The sequence below is a fragment of the Raphanus sativus genome, chromosome 4 (assembly GCF_000801105.2).
Source record: "Raphanus sativus cultivar WK10039 chromosome 4, ASM80110v3, whole genome shotgun sequence".
NCBI lineage: Eukaryota > Viridiplantae > Streptophyta > Magnoliopsida > Brassicales > Brassicaceae > Raphanus > Raphanus sativus.
In genome coordinates this window covers 11600331-11619708 of record NC_079514.1, presented here as the reverse complement: position 1 = coordinate 11619708, position 19378 = coordinate 11600331, and the positions used below count along the sequence as shown (strand labels likewise).

The window sequence follows — 19378 nt, the reverse complement described above, 5'->3', positions numbered from 1 at the left end:
TAGATGCTTGAGAATGACTTTTATGAGTTACAAGTTACAACGCATCAACAATTAACAACTTCCGTAACCTTTTTCGAATGTAGAAAACAATTCGATATTAAAAAAACAAACTTAAAAAGACAATGCTCATGTTTTGAAGGACGCAACTGACTGTAGAGAATGCTGCCATGGTCCACGCCTACAATCTAATCCAACCGCTATTTCCGCGTTTACGTTCTCATCATCGCCGCCACTATGCGTCAGCGTTAAAGTAGTCGTGGCCATCATGTTTTCTAAATCGCTGACGTAGCCCAAAAGCCACGTCTTCTCCGATCTCAAAACCACGTTTTCAGACTCCAGCGAGTCTAGCCTCCGTCTCGCCACTTTGCATCTCTCGCTGTTCTCTTTGATTCGTCTCTCGAGAGCCGAGATCTCGTTGATGGTGTCTTGCATTAGTTTCTGTTTCTTCAAACGCGACCTTCTAGCTGATTCGCGGTTTGACAACTTGCGTTTCCTCTTCTTCTCATCTATGTCGGAACCTGAACTTGTCTTCTCTGCGTTTGCCATGTTCTTGTCCTATAATTAATACTTTTTGCGGAAAATAAAATAAAATAAAAATTCAAGAAAAAACGTAAAACCAGTGGAGAATCACAACGGATACAGAATGATAAACAAGGAATCTAGAGAACTGGTTTAGATTTCTCATTTCATAACTCCGTCCATTGACATTTTATCTTTTGTTAATGTATAATAACTCTAGAGTTTGCAGAAGCTATGATACCAAGAAGTTAGACAAGAAGATGTAATGATTATGAGAGAGAGATTAGAAGCGAAATAGAACAAGGAAGGAGATAAGGATAAGACTGAATAATGGAAGTGGAGATGTTGTTCGTCTTAGGTTGCCCCCTATTTATAGATATTACAACCTCTATTATATAAATAAATAAATATCTCGACGGTCTTCTTATACATTACAGAAGATTATCCGAAATAAAAAGGGAAGATTCATCGAATGACGACTCGGATAAAATTGTATAATGTATAGAAATAAAATGAATTTTGGAGATTTTTGGTCAATAACATAATAATATTATTCTTTACTCTTTTTGGACACGACAGCTAAATATGCGTTGGTGTTGTGCCTTATCGGGCAGACCACTTATTACTATTTGTAGCTTTTTCGTTATGTGACTAGTACACTTATTACTATTTGTAGCTTTTTCGTTATGTGACTAGTCGTACGGTAATTCACTGATTCTAGACATGTATGTATATCCAATAAAACTGGATTCTGTGACCTTTCTATGACCTTGTCCAAATTTAATTTCTGGATTTTTCATCAAGTCGCTTTCCCGCGGTTCCAATGAAAATGGAACACGGTCGACTGTTCCCTATCCCTGGACGCTAATAAAAGAAACGAAGTTGGATCAGTACGTGCCAGTGGCCAGTGGGTGTGTTGTAACTAGCAAAATTTATGTTTGAAAATTTATGGCAGTAGAGCGGATAGAGGTATATTTATAGCGTTTCTGCTGTGAAATACTCCCTCTGTTTTTTTAAGATGTATGTTTTGGTGTTTTCACACATATTAAGAAAACACATTAATTCTACATCATTTTTAGAAATTATCGAATTCCAATGCATTTTAACCAATAGTATTTGAATAAATTCAATCAATTTTATTGAAATTTGCAATTTTTATATAGGAAACATAAAAAATACATCTTTGTGAAACAATTTATTTTTCTAAAACATCTATCTTTAAAAAACAGAGGGAGTAGTTGCTATTTCTACTGGATTTTGTAAACTATTATACTTAAATTGTATTGTTCCGAGACTATATATGAAAAATCAAATAATTGTTGCTAAACAATTGGCCAAGCTTTAAGCAAAGGAAAAAAAACAATTGGCCAAGCTACCACAAAAAGTAATATGATTTAAAACTTACAACTACACACATCGTTATTCACCAATGCTGACAGACCGTATAAACAAAGTCTTATTGCTACGGAATCCTTTTTAGTTTATAGTATTTAATTGTATCCTTTAATCCACATTAAGGAACGAATAAACCAGTTTTAATTGTTTGTTTTTGAACTTTAACCTTTTTAATTATGAACGGGACAACTGAAGCTATACGTAAGTTATATCGTTAACCAAATGAATCTCTTTTTCTTTATCTTAAAAAAAAAAAGAGATTCATTTGGAAGTTTTAAAGTTTCAAACGTGGAGCAATGACGGCTATTTTCCTTTGTGGATGTGGAGATTGCGCTTAACATGGTTGACAACTTTATTAATAAAGAAAATTATCCATCTAAAAATTATATACTCCCTTTGATTTTTTCTTTTGTGCGTGTCTTATCCCAAATGATTTTCAAACGAAAGATTGAAAGTATAAAGTAAAGAGGTCTGTATTGGTAAGCCAGCCTACTTCTTCCGAATGAAAATACAAAATAAATATACTAACATATAGTTGAAAATGCAGCATCCTTATCTGCTCACCGATTACTTAATATATTAATATTTACCACAAATTAAATAAAATATCCTTAGATGCGAACGTATTATTCTCATCCAACAGTCGACAGTGAATATGTACATGCACTTGGTTGGTTCGGTAGTTTAGAATTTTTAGGTAGGCATATCAAGATTTGTTCGGGTGTGTGTCCATCTCCAATATTGCATTTTGATCTCTCTTAATGTTTTTCATTGTTTTCTCTATTAAATCCTTCAAAGAGGGGATTTCAACATGTGTTATTAGCCCTTTGGCTGTTCCTAATTGGCTAGTCTCGTGTTGCAATTGATATCCCAACCCTTAAATTATAAAACTTTAATAAATTTAATGAGAACTTGACTTTAAACGCGATGAAATCCGAACCCTCGATCTTTGCATAAGCTAGGGCTAGGCAAAAGATCAGAACCCAAAAAACTAAATATAATCTGATCAGAAAAAGTAGTACATAACTTAAATCAAAATTTATTAAATATCCGAATGAATTGTAAATTTTGGTATTTAAGAAATCAGAATCGAATTTGATTTGAACCGAAATATTTCAGATATTCGTATATATTCGAATCAAATTTATATATTTGAATATCTTAGTTACTTTTAGATTTAGTATCTCCAAAAATATTCAAAATATATAAGATATTTTGAATTTATCTAAAATATTTGAAATATCAAAACATATAAAATATAAATAGTCAAAATTAAATATCGAAAAAGCTAAAAAAAAATCAAAACACCAAAAATACTTAAAATATCTATTGATTATCCATCCAAATATTCAAATCAAACCAATTTTTATGGTAAATTTAGGTATTTTGGAATAAATTATTAAAATTTGTATGTTATATATTATTTTAAATTTTAAATTTTTAGAAATTTAAATTGTATATGAATTTTTAAATTTAAAAAATAATTTAAATGGATTATCTGAATCTAAACTGAACCCACAAAGATCCAAATCGAATCTGAACCAATATTTCAAAATATTTGAATGGAACTAAATCCTGAAAACCTGAATTTTGAATAGATTTGAACCGAACCCAAATGAGTATAGATTTGAACCGAACCCGAACGAGTATTACTCATTCGAAATGTCGAATCATTGATGGGTCAAACACTCAAACTGGATTATATAATTCGTTTGTCCTTAATATTATTAATGGGTCTGCTTAATCACATTCCACGAGCGAGGCCTTAGACCCACTTTTAAATCCTCAAAACGGCACCGTTTGATTGGTCTTGTTCTGACCGAGGACAACGACGTCGTCTTCCCGATCCTTGCTCCGTGACTCACTGGTTTCACTCCCGAAGGCACTCAGAGAAAACCCTAAATCCCCAATTGAAGAGGAACACAGAGATCTCGATTCACACATGTCGTCGTCGTCGTCTTCTCCGAGTGGCGATTTGAGCGAGAGAAGAGGGATTCCCGCCGCTAAATTCATCCAAGATGTCGAGACTTACCTCTCTCAGTCCAGCCTCGATTCTAACTCTGCTCTCGCCTTCCATCAGGAAAGGTTCCTCCTTTCATTCAACCCTTCTCATTTTGACGCTTATATGCCTATGCTTCTTCTCTGTTCAGTCACAGATCTCTTGTACTACGACTACTATACACTAGCTTGTTTTGTATAATTGATTCCTGAATAGTTGCTTACTTCAAGCTCACATATGCTTGAACCTTTGTACTCTTCTGTTTAGGCTTCAGCAGTATAAAGTTGTTGAAATGAAGCTTCTTGCCCAGCAGAGGGATCTTCAGGTATACCTCTCTCCTCCTCTATGTAGAATGGTACCTTTTTGTGATGAGACACCCCTCATGGTGGGATGTTTTATGAAGTTATATTCCTAGCTTGTTTCAGTTTAGATTTTTTTGTTTTTTAACATATTTGATAATTGGGCTTGGGCAGGCTAAAATCCCAGATATTGAGAAGTGCTTAGAGGTTGTTGCCACTTTGGAAGCAAGGAAGGGTACTGGTGAGGTTCGTTGTTAGTTTCTTTCTTGTTAACAATCTCTCCACTAGTTATAGTTCCGTAGCCTTTCTTCTCTGTTTTTCTTTTTTGGATATAAACGCTCTTCTGAATATGATCTTGTGTTCAGTCAATCTCTTGCTACTATTTTTGAGGTGACTGAATATAAATGTTATATTGAAATTCTGAGTCCAAAGTCCTGACTTTTAATTTAAGACGTTGAACACTTGAACTTGGTTTTGCTTTGATTTCTTATTGATGGTTTGTATTCCAAATTTGGTACCCATGTGAAGATTTTTCTCTTATCTTGTCACGCATATTTTGAAATATTTTCTTAGAACCTGATTAGTATGCTTATATTTAAAACCCTGTTCTGATTAGGTTGATTAGTTGGAAAGACAACAACAGGGTGCTGCTAAATCACCAATCAATGGGACCATTGATTGGTGTCTTCAAGTCGTTTGTGATCGTGACAGCAGATCATAGTTGTAGCTTCACTGGAAGAATCAATTAACTGACACATAGGTTCTACTAGGCACGATGTTTCATCTTTCTAATATGAAAGTTGCTTTGATGTACTGACTTAGTGCTGATTCTTGTGTTCTTTCATCTTTTTTTTTCTTTCTCACATTGAATTCTTCTTATAATGCAGGCCCTTCTGGCGGATTTTGAAGTGTCTGAAGGAATATATTCACGGGCCTGTATTGAAGACACCGACTCAGTGTGTTTGTGGTTGGGAGCAAATGTCATGCTGGAATATTCCTGTGAAGAGGTCCAGTTTGCTGGAAACATATTCTCTTCCATGTTATGAGTTTCTTGCACCGGGGACCCTAGAATAAGTTCTTATTATCTTTTTTTTGTTTCAACAGGCTACAGCCCTTTTGAAAAACAATCTGGAAAATGCTAAAGCCAGCCTGGGGGTTCTTGTGGCTGATTTGCAGTTCTTGAGGGATCAAGTCACAGTTACTCAGGTACAGAGGTCTATGTTTTATCTCACTCGGTTTGAGTAAAGGCCTTTTATTTATCTGAGAATTTTATTTCGCAAAACCAATTGAGGTTAGATACTGGTTACAAAGATTTGAGTAAAGACTAGTTTCTCTTTGTTAACTTGGATTTTGGTATGATGGACAGGTGACTATTGCGCGTATCTATAACTATGATGTTCAGCAAAGGAGGGTTAAACAAGTTACCCCTACTGCTATTGCTGCTGCCGACTCATGAATCACAAAGTTCAAATCATGCTCGTGTGTCTTATAAGGAGGTAATATGATTTCTGCAACACCGTTTGGTTTGTAACTCTTGTTTTTTTTTTGCTCTCTTGATCAAGCTGTGTTTCCGAGAGAGACCTATCAATAGAAACATTTAGCATTTTATTGCTATTTTTCGGAGTTTAGAGACCATCTTGTGTTTTTTTTCGATTGAAGTACTACTACTCGTTTAAGGATGTGGTCAATATATCATAGTGTTTGCAGAATCTTATGGTTTTGATCAATGTTCTAACTTCTTAGAGTTATTAATGTGATATCTTTTTAGAACTAAGTGAAATAACATACTTCACAATATTCAAATATTTGGGGTATAATTGTTCAGTACCTGTTCGGACAAATGTAACATCATGTTCTGTAAAATGCTTGAATGATCAGTTTTGACAGTATTTGTGAAACATTTTGACATATTTCCAAATAAGGAATATTACCTGAAGATAAAACAAACAAGAGGGTAAAACAAATAAAAAGTCATTTGAGAGGAGTTTTCTTTTCGTCTATGGTTAGGGTTTGAACTGACCTTTACAGGATGGACCTTTCAATTAATGGTGGTCCATGTTTCATTTATTGACTTTCACTTCCTTTTTTAATCTATTAGTTTCATTACGTTGTTTCTACTGCAACCACATCCTTCGTATGCATACCTTTCCTTAAAAATCCACTCTTGATGCCAATATTTTCTAGCATTACGCTTGCATCTATATTACATAGTGTATACCTTAAGTCCGAAATACCCATATTTTTCTAATGATTATACATATCTTAAGTTCGAACTACCCATATTCTTCTAATGATTATACAAATATTGTATTGTAGTTTTTTCTCTAAACTAGATTTTGGTTGTAGATAGTGATTGATGATGACATGTAAATGCATTTATAGGTCGCCCAACAAAAGACATCTTCTTGGTCTAACAACTTTTGATACACGGCCATAAATTTTAGACCATCTTTTGATTATTTTTTTTTTGGTATTTTCCCTAATTTGATTCAACGTTGGATGCATTAGACGTATTTAGGATTCAATGGATTTAAGCTGACTTTCTTCTAGTCTCTATAAGTTACTACACTATACATGTTTTTAATTGATTTGTAGCTATGTACCGGGGCCAATGCAGGTTAGTAACTATGGGAAACACCAGTGGCGGATCTAGACACGTTTTTAGTTGGGGGCAAACTATTAAAAATAACAAAAACAGTTTTGAGTTGGGGGCACGTTTTATGCTTTTTCATTAAACTGCATACATTTTTATCAAATTAGTCAAGTTTATACCAAAAAAAAATTAAAATAGTAGGGGGCACGTGACCCCGTACCGGTGTCCGTAAACACTTGCCCATAAAAGAATAGTTATGTTTAGATTTTTGTGCTTGAATCCATTGAAAGTGGTATTCAACCGAGAGTTTCAGGTGATTTGTATTAAAATGACAAATCCACTGTTATTCAAACATGAATTTTAAAAACTCATTTAAAATCCACTGTTATTGAACTTGACATTTCGTAAAATACTCTGAAATCCAGTGTTATTGAAAATATTTTAAGTTGTGAGATTTTAAAGTTTTGAGGTGATTTTAGGGTGTTTGGGTGGAGTTTCTTAATTAAAAAAAAATAAAACTCAAATCTCATTATTTTAGGTGATATTCTAGAGTAGTTTAACAAAATCCACCTAAATTTCTGCAACTTATTAAAATCATCTAAAACTCCATTAAAATCAAATCACATCAAATGTTAAATTGAATACATCCCTCTTATGCACCCATAATTTCGATTCTCGCATGTGTGTTTTTCTTATTAATAATGCACCCATAAAATAATGTTTTTAGATTCGCCTCTAGCTATATACAAAACCGAGATGATAGTGCATGATGTGTTTCCATCGTGATAAGACCTTAACTATAGTATCAATTATTCGCATCACGCTAAGCATTGATTATATTAACTTTTACAATGCCTTGCTTAACTATATTCGAAATTCATTTTGTTCGTTTCGGATAATCTCAGTGACTTACTTAATTGCGTGCATTGATTATTACTTGTAATATTATACATCTGATTTCGCAAAACAGAAGTGTGTCTTCACAAACATCTCAAATATTGAAATATGAACAAAAAACAAGAGCGTACTGCATGACTCCATGTAACAAAATTAAAAAGCCAAATCTGAAGTATAATTTGATACGTCTCTGGAGCAAGTCAAGCAGCGGTCTGTCCCCTCGAGAGTTATTAAAGTGAGTTTGTCTGTTAGTGACGGATAACGCGTTTTAGGGTTTAGCGTTACAATATTCCATGTTAATCATAACACCACTCCCGTCTCTCTTGACTTTGACTTTTTCTCCTTGTCATCTTCTTGGGACATCCCTCTCACAGGTAAATTAAAACTGTTTTATATTTAAAATAGGGAATAAATAACTTTTATTTTAAAATCAAAATCACCAGAGCCGCAATCATCGGTTAGATGTTCTCACTCAACTTGAGAAAACTCCATTTCTTAAGTCAACACGTTGTTTTCCCTCCTCCTGCATTCATCCAGAACGAATCTTGACCTTTGTTATTCTCCCTCCACGACCACGTATTCTTTAGTTTACAATAATCGATTGCAGATCTACATTGTAACATTTGTAGTTTGTTTATCCTTATAACCAAATCTACACTAATTTGTAAACAAAGATCACGCTTAGTTTATTTAAACATAGATTGTATCTGTAACGCCCCGACCCGCCCACGGCTAATGGGCCATCCACGCCCGCTCTCTCGGCCCGTGGGCCCCATCCCATCCGACGGTCGGTCGTTAATTTTCCAAGGCTCGAAATTATCGTTTACTGACCCTGCAATCACCACATGACCTTTCCCCGTGCTTTGGCCTCACTCACACGGTATCGCGAATCACTTCCCGATAGGTCACCCATCCTTTCACTACTCCAGCCCAAGCACGCTTAACTCTGGAGTTCTAAACGGATGTGTGACGGAAAAGGTAAGTCAACTTTGGTGATATAGGTAGCCAAATCAATTCTCTTAAGCCTTTTCACATATCACAACTCGGGATGTTACAATTCACCCCCTCTCAAAGAACGCAACGCCCTCGTTGCGCTCTACGACAGGTCTCAAGACGCCTCTCAGGTCAGAACTGAGACAGCTAACCAGCTCTGATACCACTTGTAACGCCCCGACCCGCCCACGGCTAATGGGCCACCCACGCCCGCTCTCTCGGCCCGTGAGCCCCATCCCATCCGACGGTCGGTCGTTAATTTTCCAAGGCTCGAAATTATCGTTTACTGACCCTGCAATCACCACATGACCTTTCCCCGTGCTTTGGCCTCACTCACACGGTATCGCGAATCACTTCCCGATAGGTCACCCATCCTTTCACTACTCCAGCCCAAGCACGCTTAACTCTGGAGTTCTAAACGGATGTGTGACGGAAAAGGTAAGTCAACTTTGGTGATATAGGTAGCCAAATCAATTCTCTTAAGCCTTTTCACATATCACAACTCGGGATATTACAGTTTGGAAAAAACAATTTATCGTGGTTTAGGTTGGTATTTAAGTTTCTTCTTAAGTTCTGATCTTAAACAATATTATCTTCTCTTGATTCATATTTGTTTTTGTTTTTGTCTCGTTTCATATATATGATATTTGAAATTTGAGTGCCGCCAATCTCTCTCTAACTTAAGTAGGTCAGATCCGATGAGAGTTTCATAATAATCACCGACTTGCAGAAAATACATGTCAATGAAAGACGTTTTATATGTATATGCACCTTGTAATTATGTGAACGCACACCTGGCTCATTTGGCTTGGACCGACGATAGCTAACTCTTTTGACCTTTACTCTTTTCAACATTGACAAGTGACATGACAATAATATGCTCAAAAGTTTCCAAGTTTAATTCTAGAGCATTTGGGGGTTTAGAATTTTGTTTTGGTCAAACGATATAATATCAATACTAATAAGTCAGCTGGGCACTTAATCAAGTAACCATATAACACATTGTTCACGTCGATAGAGCAATATATTAAAATTTGAACCATAGTCTCCAAATATTATCCTATAAACTTAATTTACTAGATATAAATATAGCAAAGATGATATATACGACTGTGCTTGAATATGATTATAATTTCGGCTTTGAAATGAAAACAATAATTAGATTTAGAAAACAATAAAAGGAACCTCTGCAAAAGTTAAGTGAACAATTTAATCAAAAGAAAAAGTTAAGTGAACAAAAACCCTAAATTATCAATGGTCAACACTATGACACACCACCTTTCTCTGATTTTTCTTAAAGTAAAGCTTTGATTAATAATATTTGTAAGAGTTTGCGATCTATTAATCTACAGATTTATTTTAGATGACGTTAAAATCATAAATGAAGCTGATTAAAAAGAACAATCAAGAGTTGACAAAAAAAATTATTAACTAGTTTCTAGAAAAATACATGCGAATTGAATAGCTCAGAACAATACACTCTCAATCGAAATATGAAAGTGATCGATCGATTATGAAAATTCAACTTTAATAAAAGTGTAAGCTGAACAATTGATGGTCAATACCTTTGACTTTTGACCGTGTCGTCTCACCCATATGAAATATATATACACTTCCTTAGATCTGGTCTCGTGAACTTTAGCAGTTAGCTTAGCTATGATCCTTTAGTCAATCATATCAATTTATTTAATGTTTTGGGTTATAAAAGCAATAACTTTATCCGCGCGATATATAGTAACTCTACAATTCGAACTTAACAAAACCCGATCTCATCCATGTGCACAACACATGTATAGACATACATGCTACAGATCTAGCATATATATATACACAAAACATACTTTGGAAAGTGAGATTTAAGCCCGTAAAGCACTAAAATAGTACTATGTTTTTTTAATCTCATACCGATCTAAGTATTAGACCCTTGTAGTCTAAACTAATCGCACTACGCTTACATATATCTGCGTGTGAACGTTATTATATTATTAGTGAATATACTTCCTTTCTCAGTCGCTTTAATGTACCTCTTACGAAAAAGAATAATCAATGGTTCTTTTTTTGCACTAAGAACGATCAATAGTTTGTTTAATAATGTTTTTGTATTATATATTAAGGGGGATGTATTCAATTGAGAGTTTCAGGTGATTTGTATTAAAATGACAAATCCACTGTTATTCAAACATGAATTTTAAAAACTCATTTAAAATCCACTGTTATTGAACTTGACATTTCGTAAAGTACTCTGAAATCCACTGTTATTGAAAATATTTTAAGTTGTGGGATTTTAAAGTTTTGAAGTGATTTTAGGGTGTTTGGGTGGAGTTTCTTAGTTAAAAAAAATAAAACTCAAATCTCATTGTTTTAGGTGATATTCTAGAGTAGTTTAACAAAAATCACCTAAATCTCTGCAACTTATTAAAATCATCTAAAACTCTATTAAAAATCAAATCACATCAAATACTAAATTGAAAACAACCCCCTAAAAGATTATATACCAGTTGGCCGGAGTGGTTGTGACTCGGTCTCCGTATAGATAGATGCATACAAAGATAATGATATATATGTGTGTATAAAATAGAAAAGAAATAAAGAAAGACCGAGTGGTTATTGTGGTAGCAAGTATTTGTATTCGCGATTTGGCGATTTTGAGATTCTTTTTACATGAACGTAGGAAAAAGAGGATGTGTGGACGTACGTCCTTAGTTTGCGGCTACTTAACCTTTTTACGAGTGGACCATGTCAAACCAAGTTCTTATACTACTGAGATTTGGTTTCCATTAATTCATTTGTATACACATCATCTCAGGACGGTACATTACATCACACAATATATATTATATCGTACAAGAAAACAGTGCACGCCTCCTATACACGAAAGCCTCACAAGTGTATAACATTTTGAACTAGATCGATGGTAAGTACGTGTCACTTATCAGCATTCATCAACGTATAGCATTTTTTTTTTGCTTGGGAAGTATTAGCATCGTAGGATTCGATCACGCGTTTTCTTTATTTTCAAATGTTCACCGAGTTTTATCTACTATATTGTTAATTAATCATTTCTATCGATGTTGGTCTATTATCATTAACCAATGATAAGTAAAAGAAACAACTTAACGTGTTTACTGAAAAAGTGTTGCGAGGAGGAAAACAAAAAGGAGTGTGGCTTGGTGCGGAAGCAACCGACATGAGAGTAGGGAAAATAAAACAGCTAATAACGCGTTTATAAAACCACACGTGCCTGCTTTCTATATTTTGGCAGCTCGATAAAACCATTGTCGACATAAGAACAGCTGCCTGATATACGATTTCACAGTGTTACTGCTTTGAGCCACAAGAGACGGGTCGGGCGGGTCCATGACCATGACCCTTCATTCCTCATACACAAAAGATTATGTAATGAGAGAAAAGCGTGTAACCCCCACCTCCCAACAAAAGTTACCTTTCAATTTCACTTTTAAAGTAGATTCTCACCTGCACTTTCAAATCGCATATATATTTTAATTTTAATTTTTATCTAAAGTTATTTATTTTAAACTTGTGTTTTTCTTTGTAATTATGTTTGTGTTTTTTTGTAATCATATATCTATATAAATCTTAATCAAAATCTATTTTATAAAATAATAGCAATTTAAAAGTTGATCCAACACACACTCCGTTCTTTGTAATCATATGCATGTATGTCTATTTCTTTGTAATTATATTTATCTGTTCTAAATTTTACGTGCGATATAATTTTGGTTTGTCATTTTTGGTTGTTTTTGTTTATATGAATATGCAAATTTTTCTTATATGTTAAATAAATTTAATTTATATACAGTTATATAATGTAGGGTTATCCTAATATAGTGGTTACTGTATATTTACAGAAAAAAACGTAGGGTCATATAACAACGTAGGGCTAACTTTTTGTTACTTATTGATAATCGCTCTAATGTAGTGGTTAATGTTTAAATAAAATTAGATACAGTTAAATAAAAAGAATAGTAAGTGACTCTTTAATTAAAATAAATATATAGTTGAATTGGAACTTGAGATAGATAAATGAAAGAAAAAAACTGTAGCTAAAGAAAAAGGAAATTCAACTCCAAATGTGATGATTATCTGAAAATATGATAGTCTCTTTGTTCCAAAATACTTAAGTTTTAGGTTAATGCACAATTATTAATACTTATTATTATTTTTTAAAATATGATAAATATATATATATATATATATATATATATATATATTAAAACTATTATCCAATTATAAAATATACTATAAAATATCATTGGTTATTTCAATTTTGAATAAACTAAAAAATCACATTGAAATATGAAAACATGTATTTCAAAACATCAAAACTTATTAAAACTTTATCCATTTTGAAACGGATAGAGTATTTATTAGGTTGTTTGGTAAAAAATCTTCTTTCATCTCAGCTAAAATAAAAAAATGTGGAAAATAGCTCATTTCATCATTTGTAGACTCCCTGACAAAACTTTTTTCAGAAAAAGACTCAATGACAACGAAAAAAATAATGGTGATGAAAACAACATAATACTTTTGTTGTTCAGATAACAAAAGTGAATTTTGAAAATGGGTATGTTTTATGTAATATTTTATTTTCATACATGAATATTTAATATATCAAATGAATTTTGGGAGAATTTTAATTTTACCACAAATTTAATACAAATTTTCAAATTTATTTTTTAGGATATAACTATTTACACAAATACATTAAGTTTGTGGTGAAATACTAAACCAACATTCATACATCATTTATAAATGTTTAAAAATAATTTATAAAATATTTAAAAAAATTTAAAAATGATTTACAAAATATCTATAAATGTTTTAAAAAATATATAAAAAATTTATAAATGTTAATTAAATTCAACATCATCACTAAATAATAATCATTAAACCCTAAACTCAAATGCTATAAAAATTTGATTGAATATATTTTGAAAAGTGGTAGCTATCTTGTTGTAATTGAGACACTTGTTCATGAGAGTTATATAAAGTGTGCTTTTATCACCTTAAGTACAGAGCCGGTTCTGACCCCAAACACAAGAAACAAATGCATGGGGCCTATAAATTTAATAAAGTTTTGGGGCTATTTTCACGTTGCTAATTTGTATTCTTTAGAAAGTAAGAAATGTTAAAAATTGTGGGATGTATTCTAAACACAAAACAAGAATAAATTTCTTTTTTCTATTTATTTTAATATGAGAGTGAATAATAAATAATATTAATTAATTAAACCTTATTAAACTGTACCCATTTTAGGTAGTAGTAGAAACGAAAATATATTTCACTCCTTTTACGAGCTATGTAAATAAAAACTAAAAGAACTTAAATATTTGTTTCCAATTTTTTTTGTTATCCAGTTTTTATGTTTGTCTGACTAATATCAATTTTCATAAAGTATGACTTACAATCAAATACATCACATGTAAGATTAATTGGTTCGGTTATCTTTTCCACTAAAAATGATATGATTCGATCATTTGACATTAAAATTTGGCCGATGATTTTATAGAAAATATAAGAAGATGTACTTTCTTGAATTGATATAGTTTGTTATTAGCTTTTAGGACATTATGATTTGTTTTGTTGTAAACTTGAATTTTAGTTAATTTTTAATAAGATTTAGAGGCCCGATTTTTAGTTTTGTATGGGATCTCATATATCTCAGAATCGGCACTGCAATTTTATCCAAGAACGATTTTTTTATATCATGCTATTTCTCTGGAGATATCTAATTGATCGAATTTATGTTTCTATATATGAATTTGTGATCTAACAATATTTTGGGGATTAGAAAATTGAAATATCGAGTTTAATTTCTTATAAAATTATAAATAGCTTAAGATATAATGAGAGTTTCTTTAAAAAAGAAAGATATAATGAGAGTGGAGGCGTGGAGCAATAAATAGTTGAGGATTTTTGATGACTGATGACTTGTCGGAGAAGAAGCAAACTCAATGCTGACGTGTGCTTTATGTCAGCCTATTTTCGAAGCTTCTTTCTTACGCGTTTACTCCATTTTTAATTTTATTTTTAAAATTACTTTCCTGCTTTTACTGTTTCTCAATTTATTCAATTCACAATTAACTATGAATTTCCATTAATTTTTTGTCTCTTTCTGTTGGTTGTATCTTTGCGTAGGAGCATTTTTCTCTTCTTATATTCTCTATCTACGTGAAAGTATGTGCTCACTGTTTTCAGTTTTACTTTTCTTAGCGTGGATTTGTTATCATAACTTAAATGGCCATTAGCTTATTATATTTATATTCATTATCAATATATAATTCATATATAAAATGTACTCACTTGAAGTTCCAGATCATTGAGTATGTCTCTAACATTGGTAATTGCACTAAAAGTTACAAACTGTGTGTTTTCATTATAATTACGATACTACTATGCTTACTTTAAATATAGTTGTCTTAAAATTAAAATTTGCTATTTTGCCAATGGTAAACGAAAAATATAAAAACAATAGTGTCAAATAATCTAATGCAGCCTGTGATATGAAAAGAATCGGCTACAAGACGTTCAAGTCAAAATAGAATTAGGCGAAATGTAATTATTTTTTTGTCAGGATCACAGATTTTCTTTTCCCGTAAAAAGCATTTACAATGGAAAAGACGAGTTGCCGTTTAAAAAGTTTAAACTCAAGGAAAGCCGCGAGGAGCTTAAAATAATAATACTATCAAAAAATAAATAATTAGAGCAGTAATCGCATGCGGCCGACCTACACTTTTTCCGTTTCATACGTCTACGTGTTTTCTTTCACGCGTCACTCCTCGTACCATTGGTCTACCGTTTTAACCGGATTTTACTTGTACATTTTCCCTCAAATGGTAACGAATTATTCATCCGAATAAAATTTTGCTTGTGTAAGATAAAATTCCAGGAGAAAAACTGAACTTTAATTTTTAGGTTTACTTTCAGTCATATTTTATAATTTAAAGAACTTAAAAAATAGTTCAGAATTGCATATCTTACAATTATATAATTCTTGTCAACTATTTAAAATTTTAATGTTTCTGGAATACTTATTACTTAATACTGTTAAATGATGACTCATCGATCTTATGACATACCAATCATTTGCAAAGATTAATATTTTCAAGCTAAAGTATAAATGAAATGTAAAAATTCGAATGAAGTTTGAACAACAAAAGTCAAGTAGTTTTCGGTTCAAAAAAAAAAAAAAAAGTCAAGTAGTTTTAGTAAATTAAAGCCAAACTGTAACCATGCCGTTAGGAGACACGACATAATGTGGAATAAAGATGAAAAAACGAAATGAAGGCATAAAATTAAATACCCGGCAGAGGACGGCACCGTCGCGATACCGTTCACAACCGTACGCCTCTCATGACCGGCGTATACCGGTGACCAATGTTTTTCTCCTTTTTATTATTCTTAATTCCCATTTTAATATTCTTGCCCGCGTAAATATATGAGAGGACATAAAATAATAATAATTAAAAAAAACCAATGGGAAATCTCCTAAATCCAAGCTGTTTTCCAGAAGAACCCAAAACTCCATACAAGTTATATTCACACCTCTCTCTCTCTCCTCCTCTTATCTCAAATCACATAAACCATTATTAAAGAAAACAAGAAAGCTAAAGAAAAGTTCTCCTTTCTCATCCTCACTAAATCTCAGAAGATGACAATGATGAAGATATCTCTATAAAGTATCCTCTCAAATATTCCATCATTTCTATTACATGGAGAAGAAGATAGAACAACATCAAAAGGAGCAGCTCAACAGTACCAAGAACACAGAGACCAAGATCGAGCACCAAGAACAACAATCTCAAGCATCATCTTCATCATCACACATGGCGAATCTAGCTACGTCATCAGACCATCATCTTCATCAGTTGGAGCTAGCTGGGAACAACATCAATCTCTCAAGCATCTTCGATACTCCAATATCTTTACCTTTTCCTTATTCTTATTTCGAAGATCACCCCTCTAATAATCCTAACTCTTTTCTTGACTTGCTCAGACAAGACCAACATCAATTTGCTTCATCCTCTAACCCATCTTCTTTCTCATTCGATGCCTTTCCTCTCCAAAACAGCAACGATACTAATCTTTTTTTTACTGATTTACCCTTGCCTCAACCTGTAACAACAAAGGCTGAGTCATCAGAAGTTGTCAACACAGCACCGACATCTCCAAACTCAACCTCAGTCTCCTCTTCATCCAATGAAGCTGCAAATGATAATACTAACAAAGAGGTTGCTGTTAAAGATCAAGTAGAAGGAGATCAACAAGAGCACAAGGGTACTAAGCCACAGTAAGTCATTAATTAACTTTCCATTTCATTGACTGATTGATTTATTCTTTGGATTTGGATTTATTGATTTTTGTGTATATATATCTTGTTTTGAAGGTTAAAGGCAAAGAAGAAGAACCAAAAGAAGGCAAGAGAGGCTAGGTTCGCGTTTCTGACCAAGAGCGATATTGATAACCTTGACGACGGTTATAGGTGGAGAAAGTACGGCCAGAAAGCTGTCAAAAACAGTCCTTATCCCAGGTAATATATATTACTCTGTATATATGTTGTTATATATATGTATACATATTACAGCCCTAGCTAGATCCATATAGATCATCGTCACTTTGCATGCATCTGTATTTCATATACTTTATTATATGCATAAGTAAATATACTTCACTAGATCCAGTTATTTCCTATACATAAAGATCATCTACAACTTCGACATGTTATTTTTGGGTGTCATATAACTTTGAATAGATCTTGTGATATATATGCTATATATACATCTTCATTCAAATTGTTCAAAAAAAAAAACATCTTCATTCAAATTATCCTATAAATAACAAACCATGTATGTTTACGGGTGTGTGTGTAGAGTAACCCTAGGTTGATCAGTGTTCTCCATACATGCCGAGTCTAGTATGCATATCACATGACTCTAATTCATATTATATACATGTTCAGTATGATAATATATATAGACGACTATATACACCTAATACAGTGTGTGTAGGGTCCAAAATGTTTGAATTTTCGTTTCCAAGAATATCTTTTCTCTTGTTCCACTCCATGAGGTTTGTGTGTTTTTTTTCTTCCCTTGATTTATGTTTCTTCTGTCGGAAGATTTCTATCTCAACTTGTTCCAAACTTCATCTTAGATCTCGAGATCTTCTGTTCCTCACATCTTCAGACTTCATTGTTTTTCAAAATTTTAAAATGTATAAGAACATTTTATCCATGTTTAGTTTGTAGATGTACTAATATTTGATAAAATTATTTCAATGTGCAGAAGCTACTACCGTTGCACCACAGTGGGTTGTGGAGTGAAGAAGAGAGTAGAGAGATCCTCCGATGATCCTTCCATCGTCATGACAACCTACGAAGGTCAACACTCTCATCCTTTCCCCATGACGCCACGTGGACACATCGGAATGCTCACGTCACCAATCCTTGACCATGGTGCAACCACCGCGTCATCATCATCATTCTCTATCCCTCAGCCACGCTACTTGCTAACTCAGCATCATCAACCCTACAACAGCATGTACAACACTTCTCTAAGCATGATCAATAGAAGCTCCCCCAATGGTACTTTCATTAATCCAGGGCCATCATCATTCCCTGGATTTGGTTATGATCATATGCCACAAGCTTCTACGTCGACTACTTCTGCCATTAGAGATCATGGATTACTTCAAGATATTCTTCCTTCGCAGATCAGAGAGGATACTATTAACACCCAAATCAATGAAGAGGATAAGAAATGAACTTCTTTTCCCCCGGAGCAATTGTTTTTTTTTTGGACGGAACCGGTTGCTAGGTTTTATGAGGATTTTTTGGCCGGTTTAGGTAATTAAACCGATATTGCTAGCTGGTTTCAAATGCTTTTTTCTTTATCAATATCTAGCATCGTTTTTTTCGGAATTGCGATTACACAAATAACCGATGCTTACTAGGAACAGAGGTCTGTAGGCTTGTAGCATATGTGATATAGATGTAACTTCTTTTTTTTTGTTTTCTTTTTAGTATTAGTAAAAATGTATTATTTTCTTCGAGAACTATGAGCAGAGGGTCTAATCTACAATTATTAAATTTTAAATCTTTGTATCGGGTTCTAATTCTGCGATTATACGTTTTCATACCATTTAATATGTAACTATGCTATCAACTTGTCTGGCTCTCATTTTATTCGAATCTCATTTTATTTTATTTCTATCAATCCCAACCAATGGGTATTAACATATTGATCACATATATAAGCTATTTCGAGTTTATTAAATTATGTAGAACGATCATCGATCTATATGCCTAAAAACAAACCAAATTCATTCATAATTAGTCATGCATTCATCATATAGTCAATGTATAACAGAATACACATTCAATATTTAACTTCGGTTTAGTTCCATGAAATACAATTAATTAGTGGACGTACAGTTTTATATGACCTTTAGCTGGACATCCTGCTAGATTATATGAATCTATACTTAGTGTTCATATATGCTTACTTCTCATGTTTCATAACAACTACAGAATTGTCCTTTCACACTTTATATTTCACACACAAACATGGTTTATTCGCAACGAACATCTACTATAATTTCGACAGTACAAAAAGCTTAAATAATAGAAGAAAAGATATACTTCATATCTTTTTAGTCACATGG

The 19378-nt window shown here is 33.0% G+C and overlaps 3 protein-coding genes across 3 annotated transcripts; 2 read left to right on the top strand and 1 right to left on the bottom strand.

Moving 5' to 3' along the window:
• Positions 1 to 873, bottom strand: LOC108854008 (basic leucine zipper 1). Its single transcript, XM_018627494.2, has one exon. It carries the CDS (start codon positions 544 to 546, stop codon positions 127 to 129), a length of 420 nt encoding a protein of 139 aa, XP_018482996.2. The 5' UTR covers positions 547 to 873; the 3' UTR covers positions 1 to 126.
• A 2867-nt stretch (positions 874 to 3740) lies between these two features.
• LOC108849445 (prefoldin subunit 3) lies at positions 3741 to 5921 on the top strand. Its single transcript, XM_018623000.2, has 6 exons — positions 3741 to 3999; positions 4181 to 4238; positions 4387 to 4458; positions 5100 to 5219; positions 5317 to 5418; positions 5579 to 5921. Exons 1-6 carry the CDS (start codon positions 3857 to 3859, stop codon positions 5666 to 5668), a joined length of 585 nt encoding a protein of 194 aa, XP_018478502.2. The 5' UTR covers positions 3741 to 3856; the 3' UTR covers positions 5669 to 5921.
• A 10337-nt stretch (positions 5922 to 16258) lies between these two features.
• Positions 16259 to 18812, top strand: LOC108855882 (probable WRKY transcription factor 48). The gene is made up of 3 exons (XM_018629805.2): positions 16259 to 17006; positions 17103 to 17246; positions 18001 to 18812. Exons 1-3 carry the CDS (start codon positions 16429 to 16431, stop codon positions 18476 to 18478), a joined length of 1200 nt encoding a protein of 399 aa, XP_018485307.2. The 5' UTR covers positions 16259 to 16428; the 3' UTR covers positions 18479 to 18812.
• The last annotated feature ends 566 nt before the right edge of the window (positions 18813 to 19378 follow it).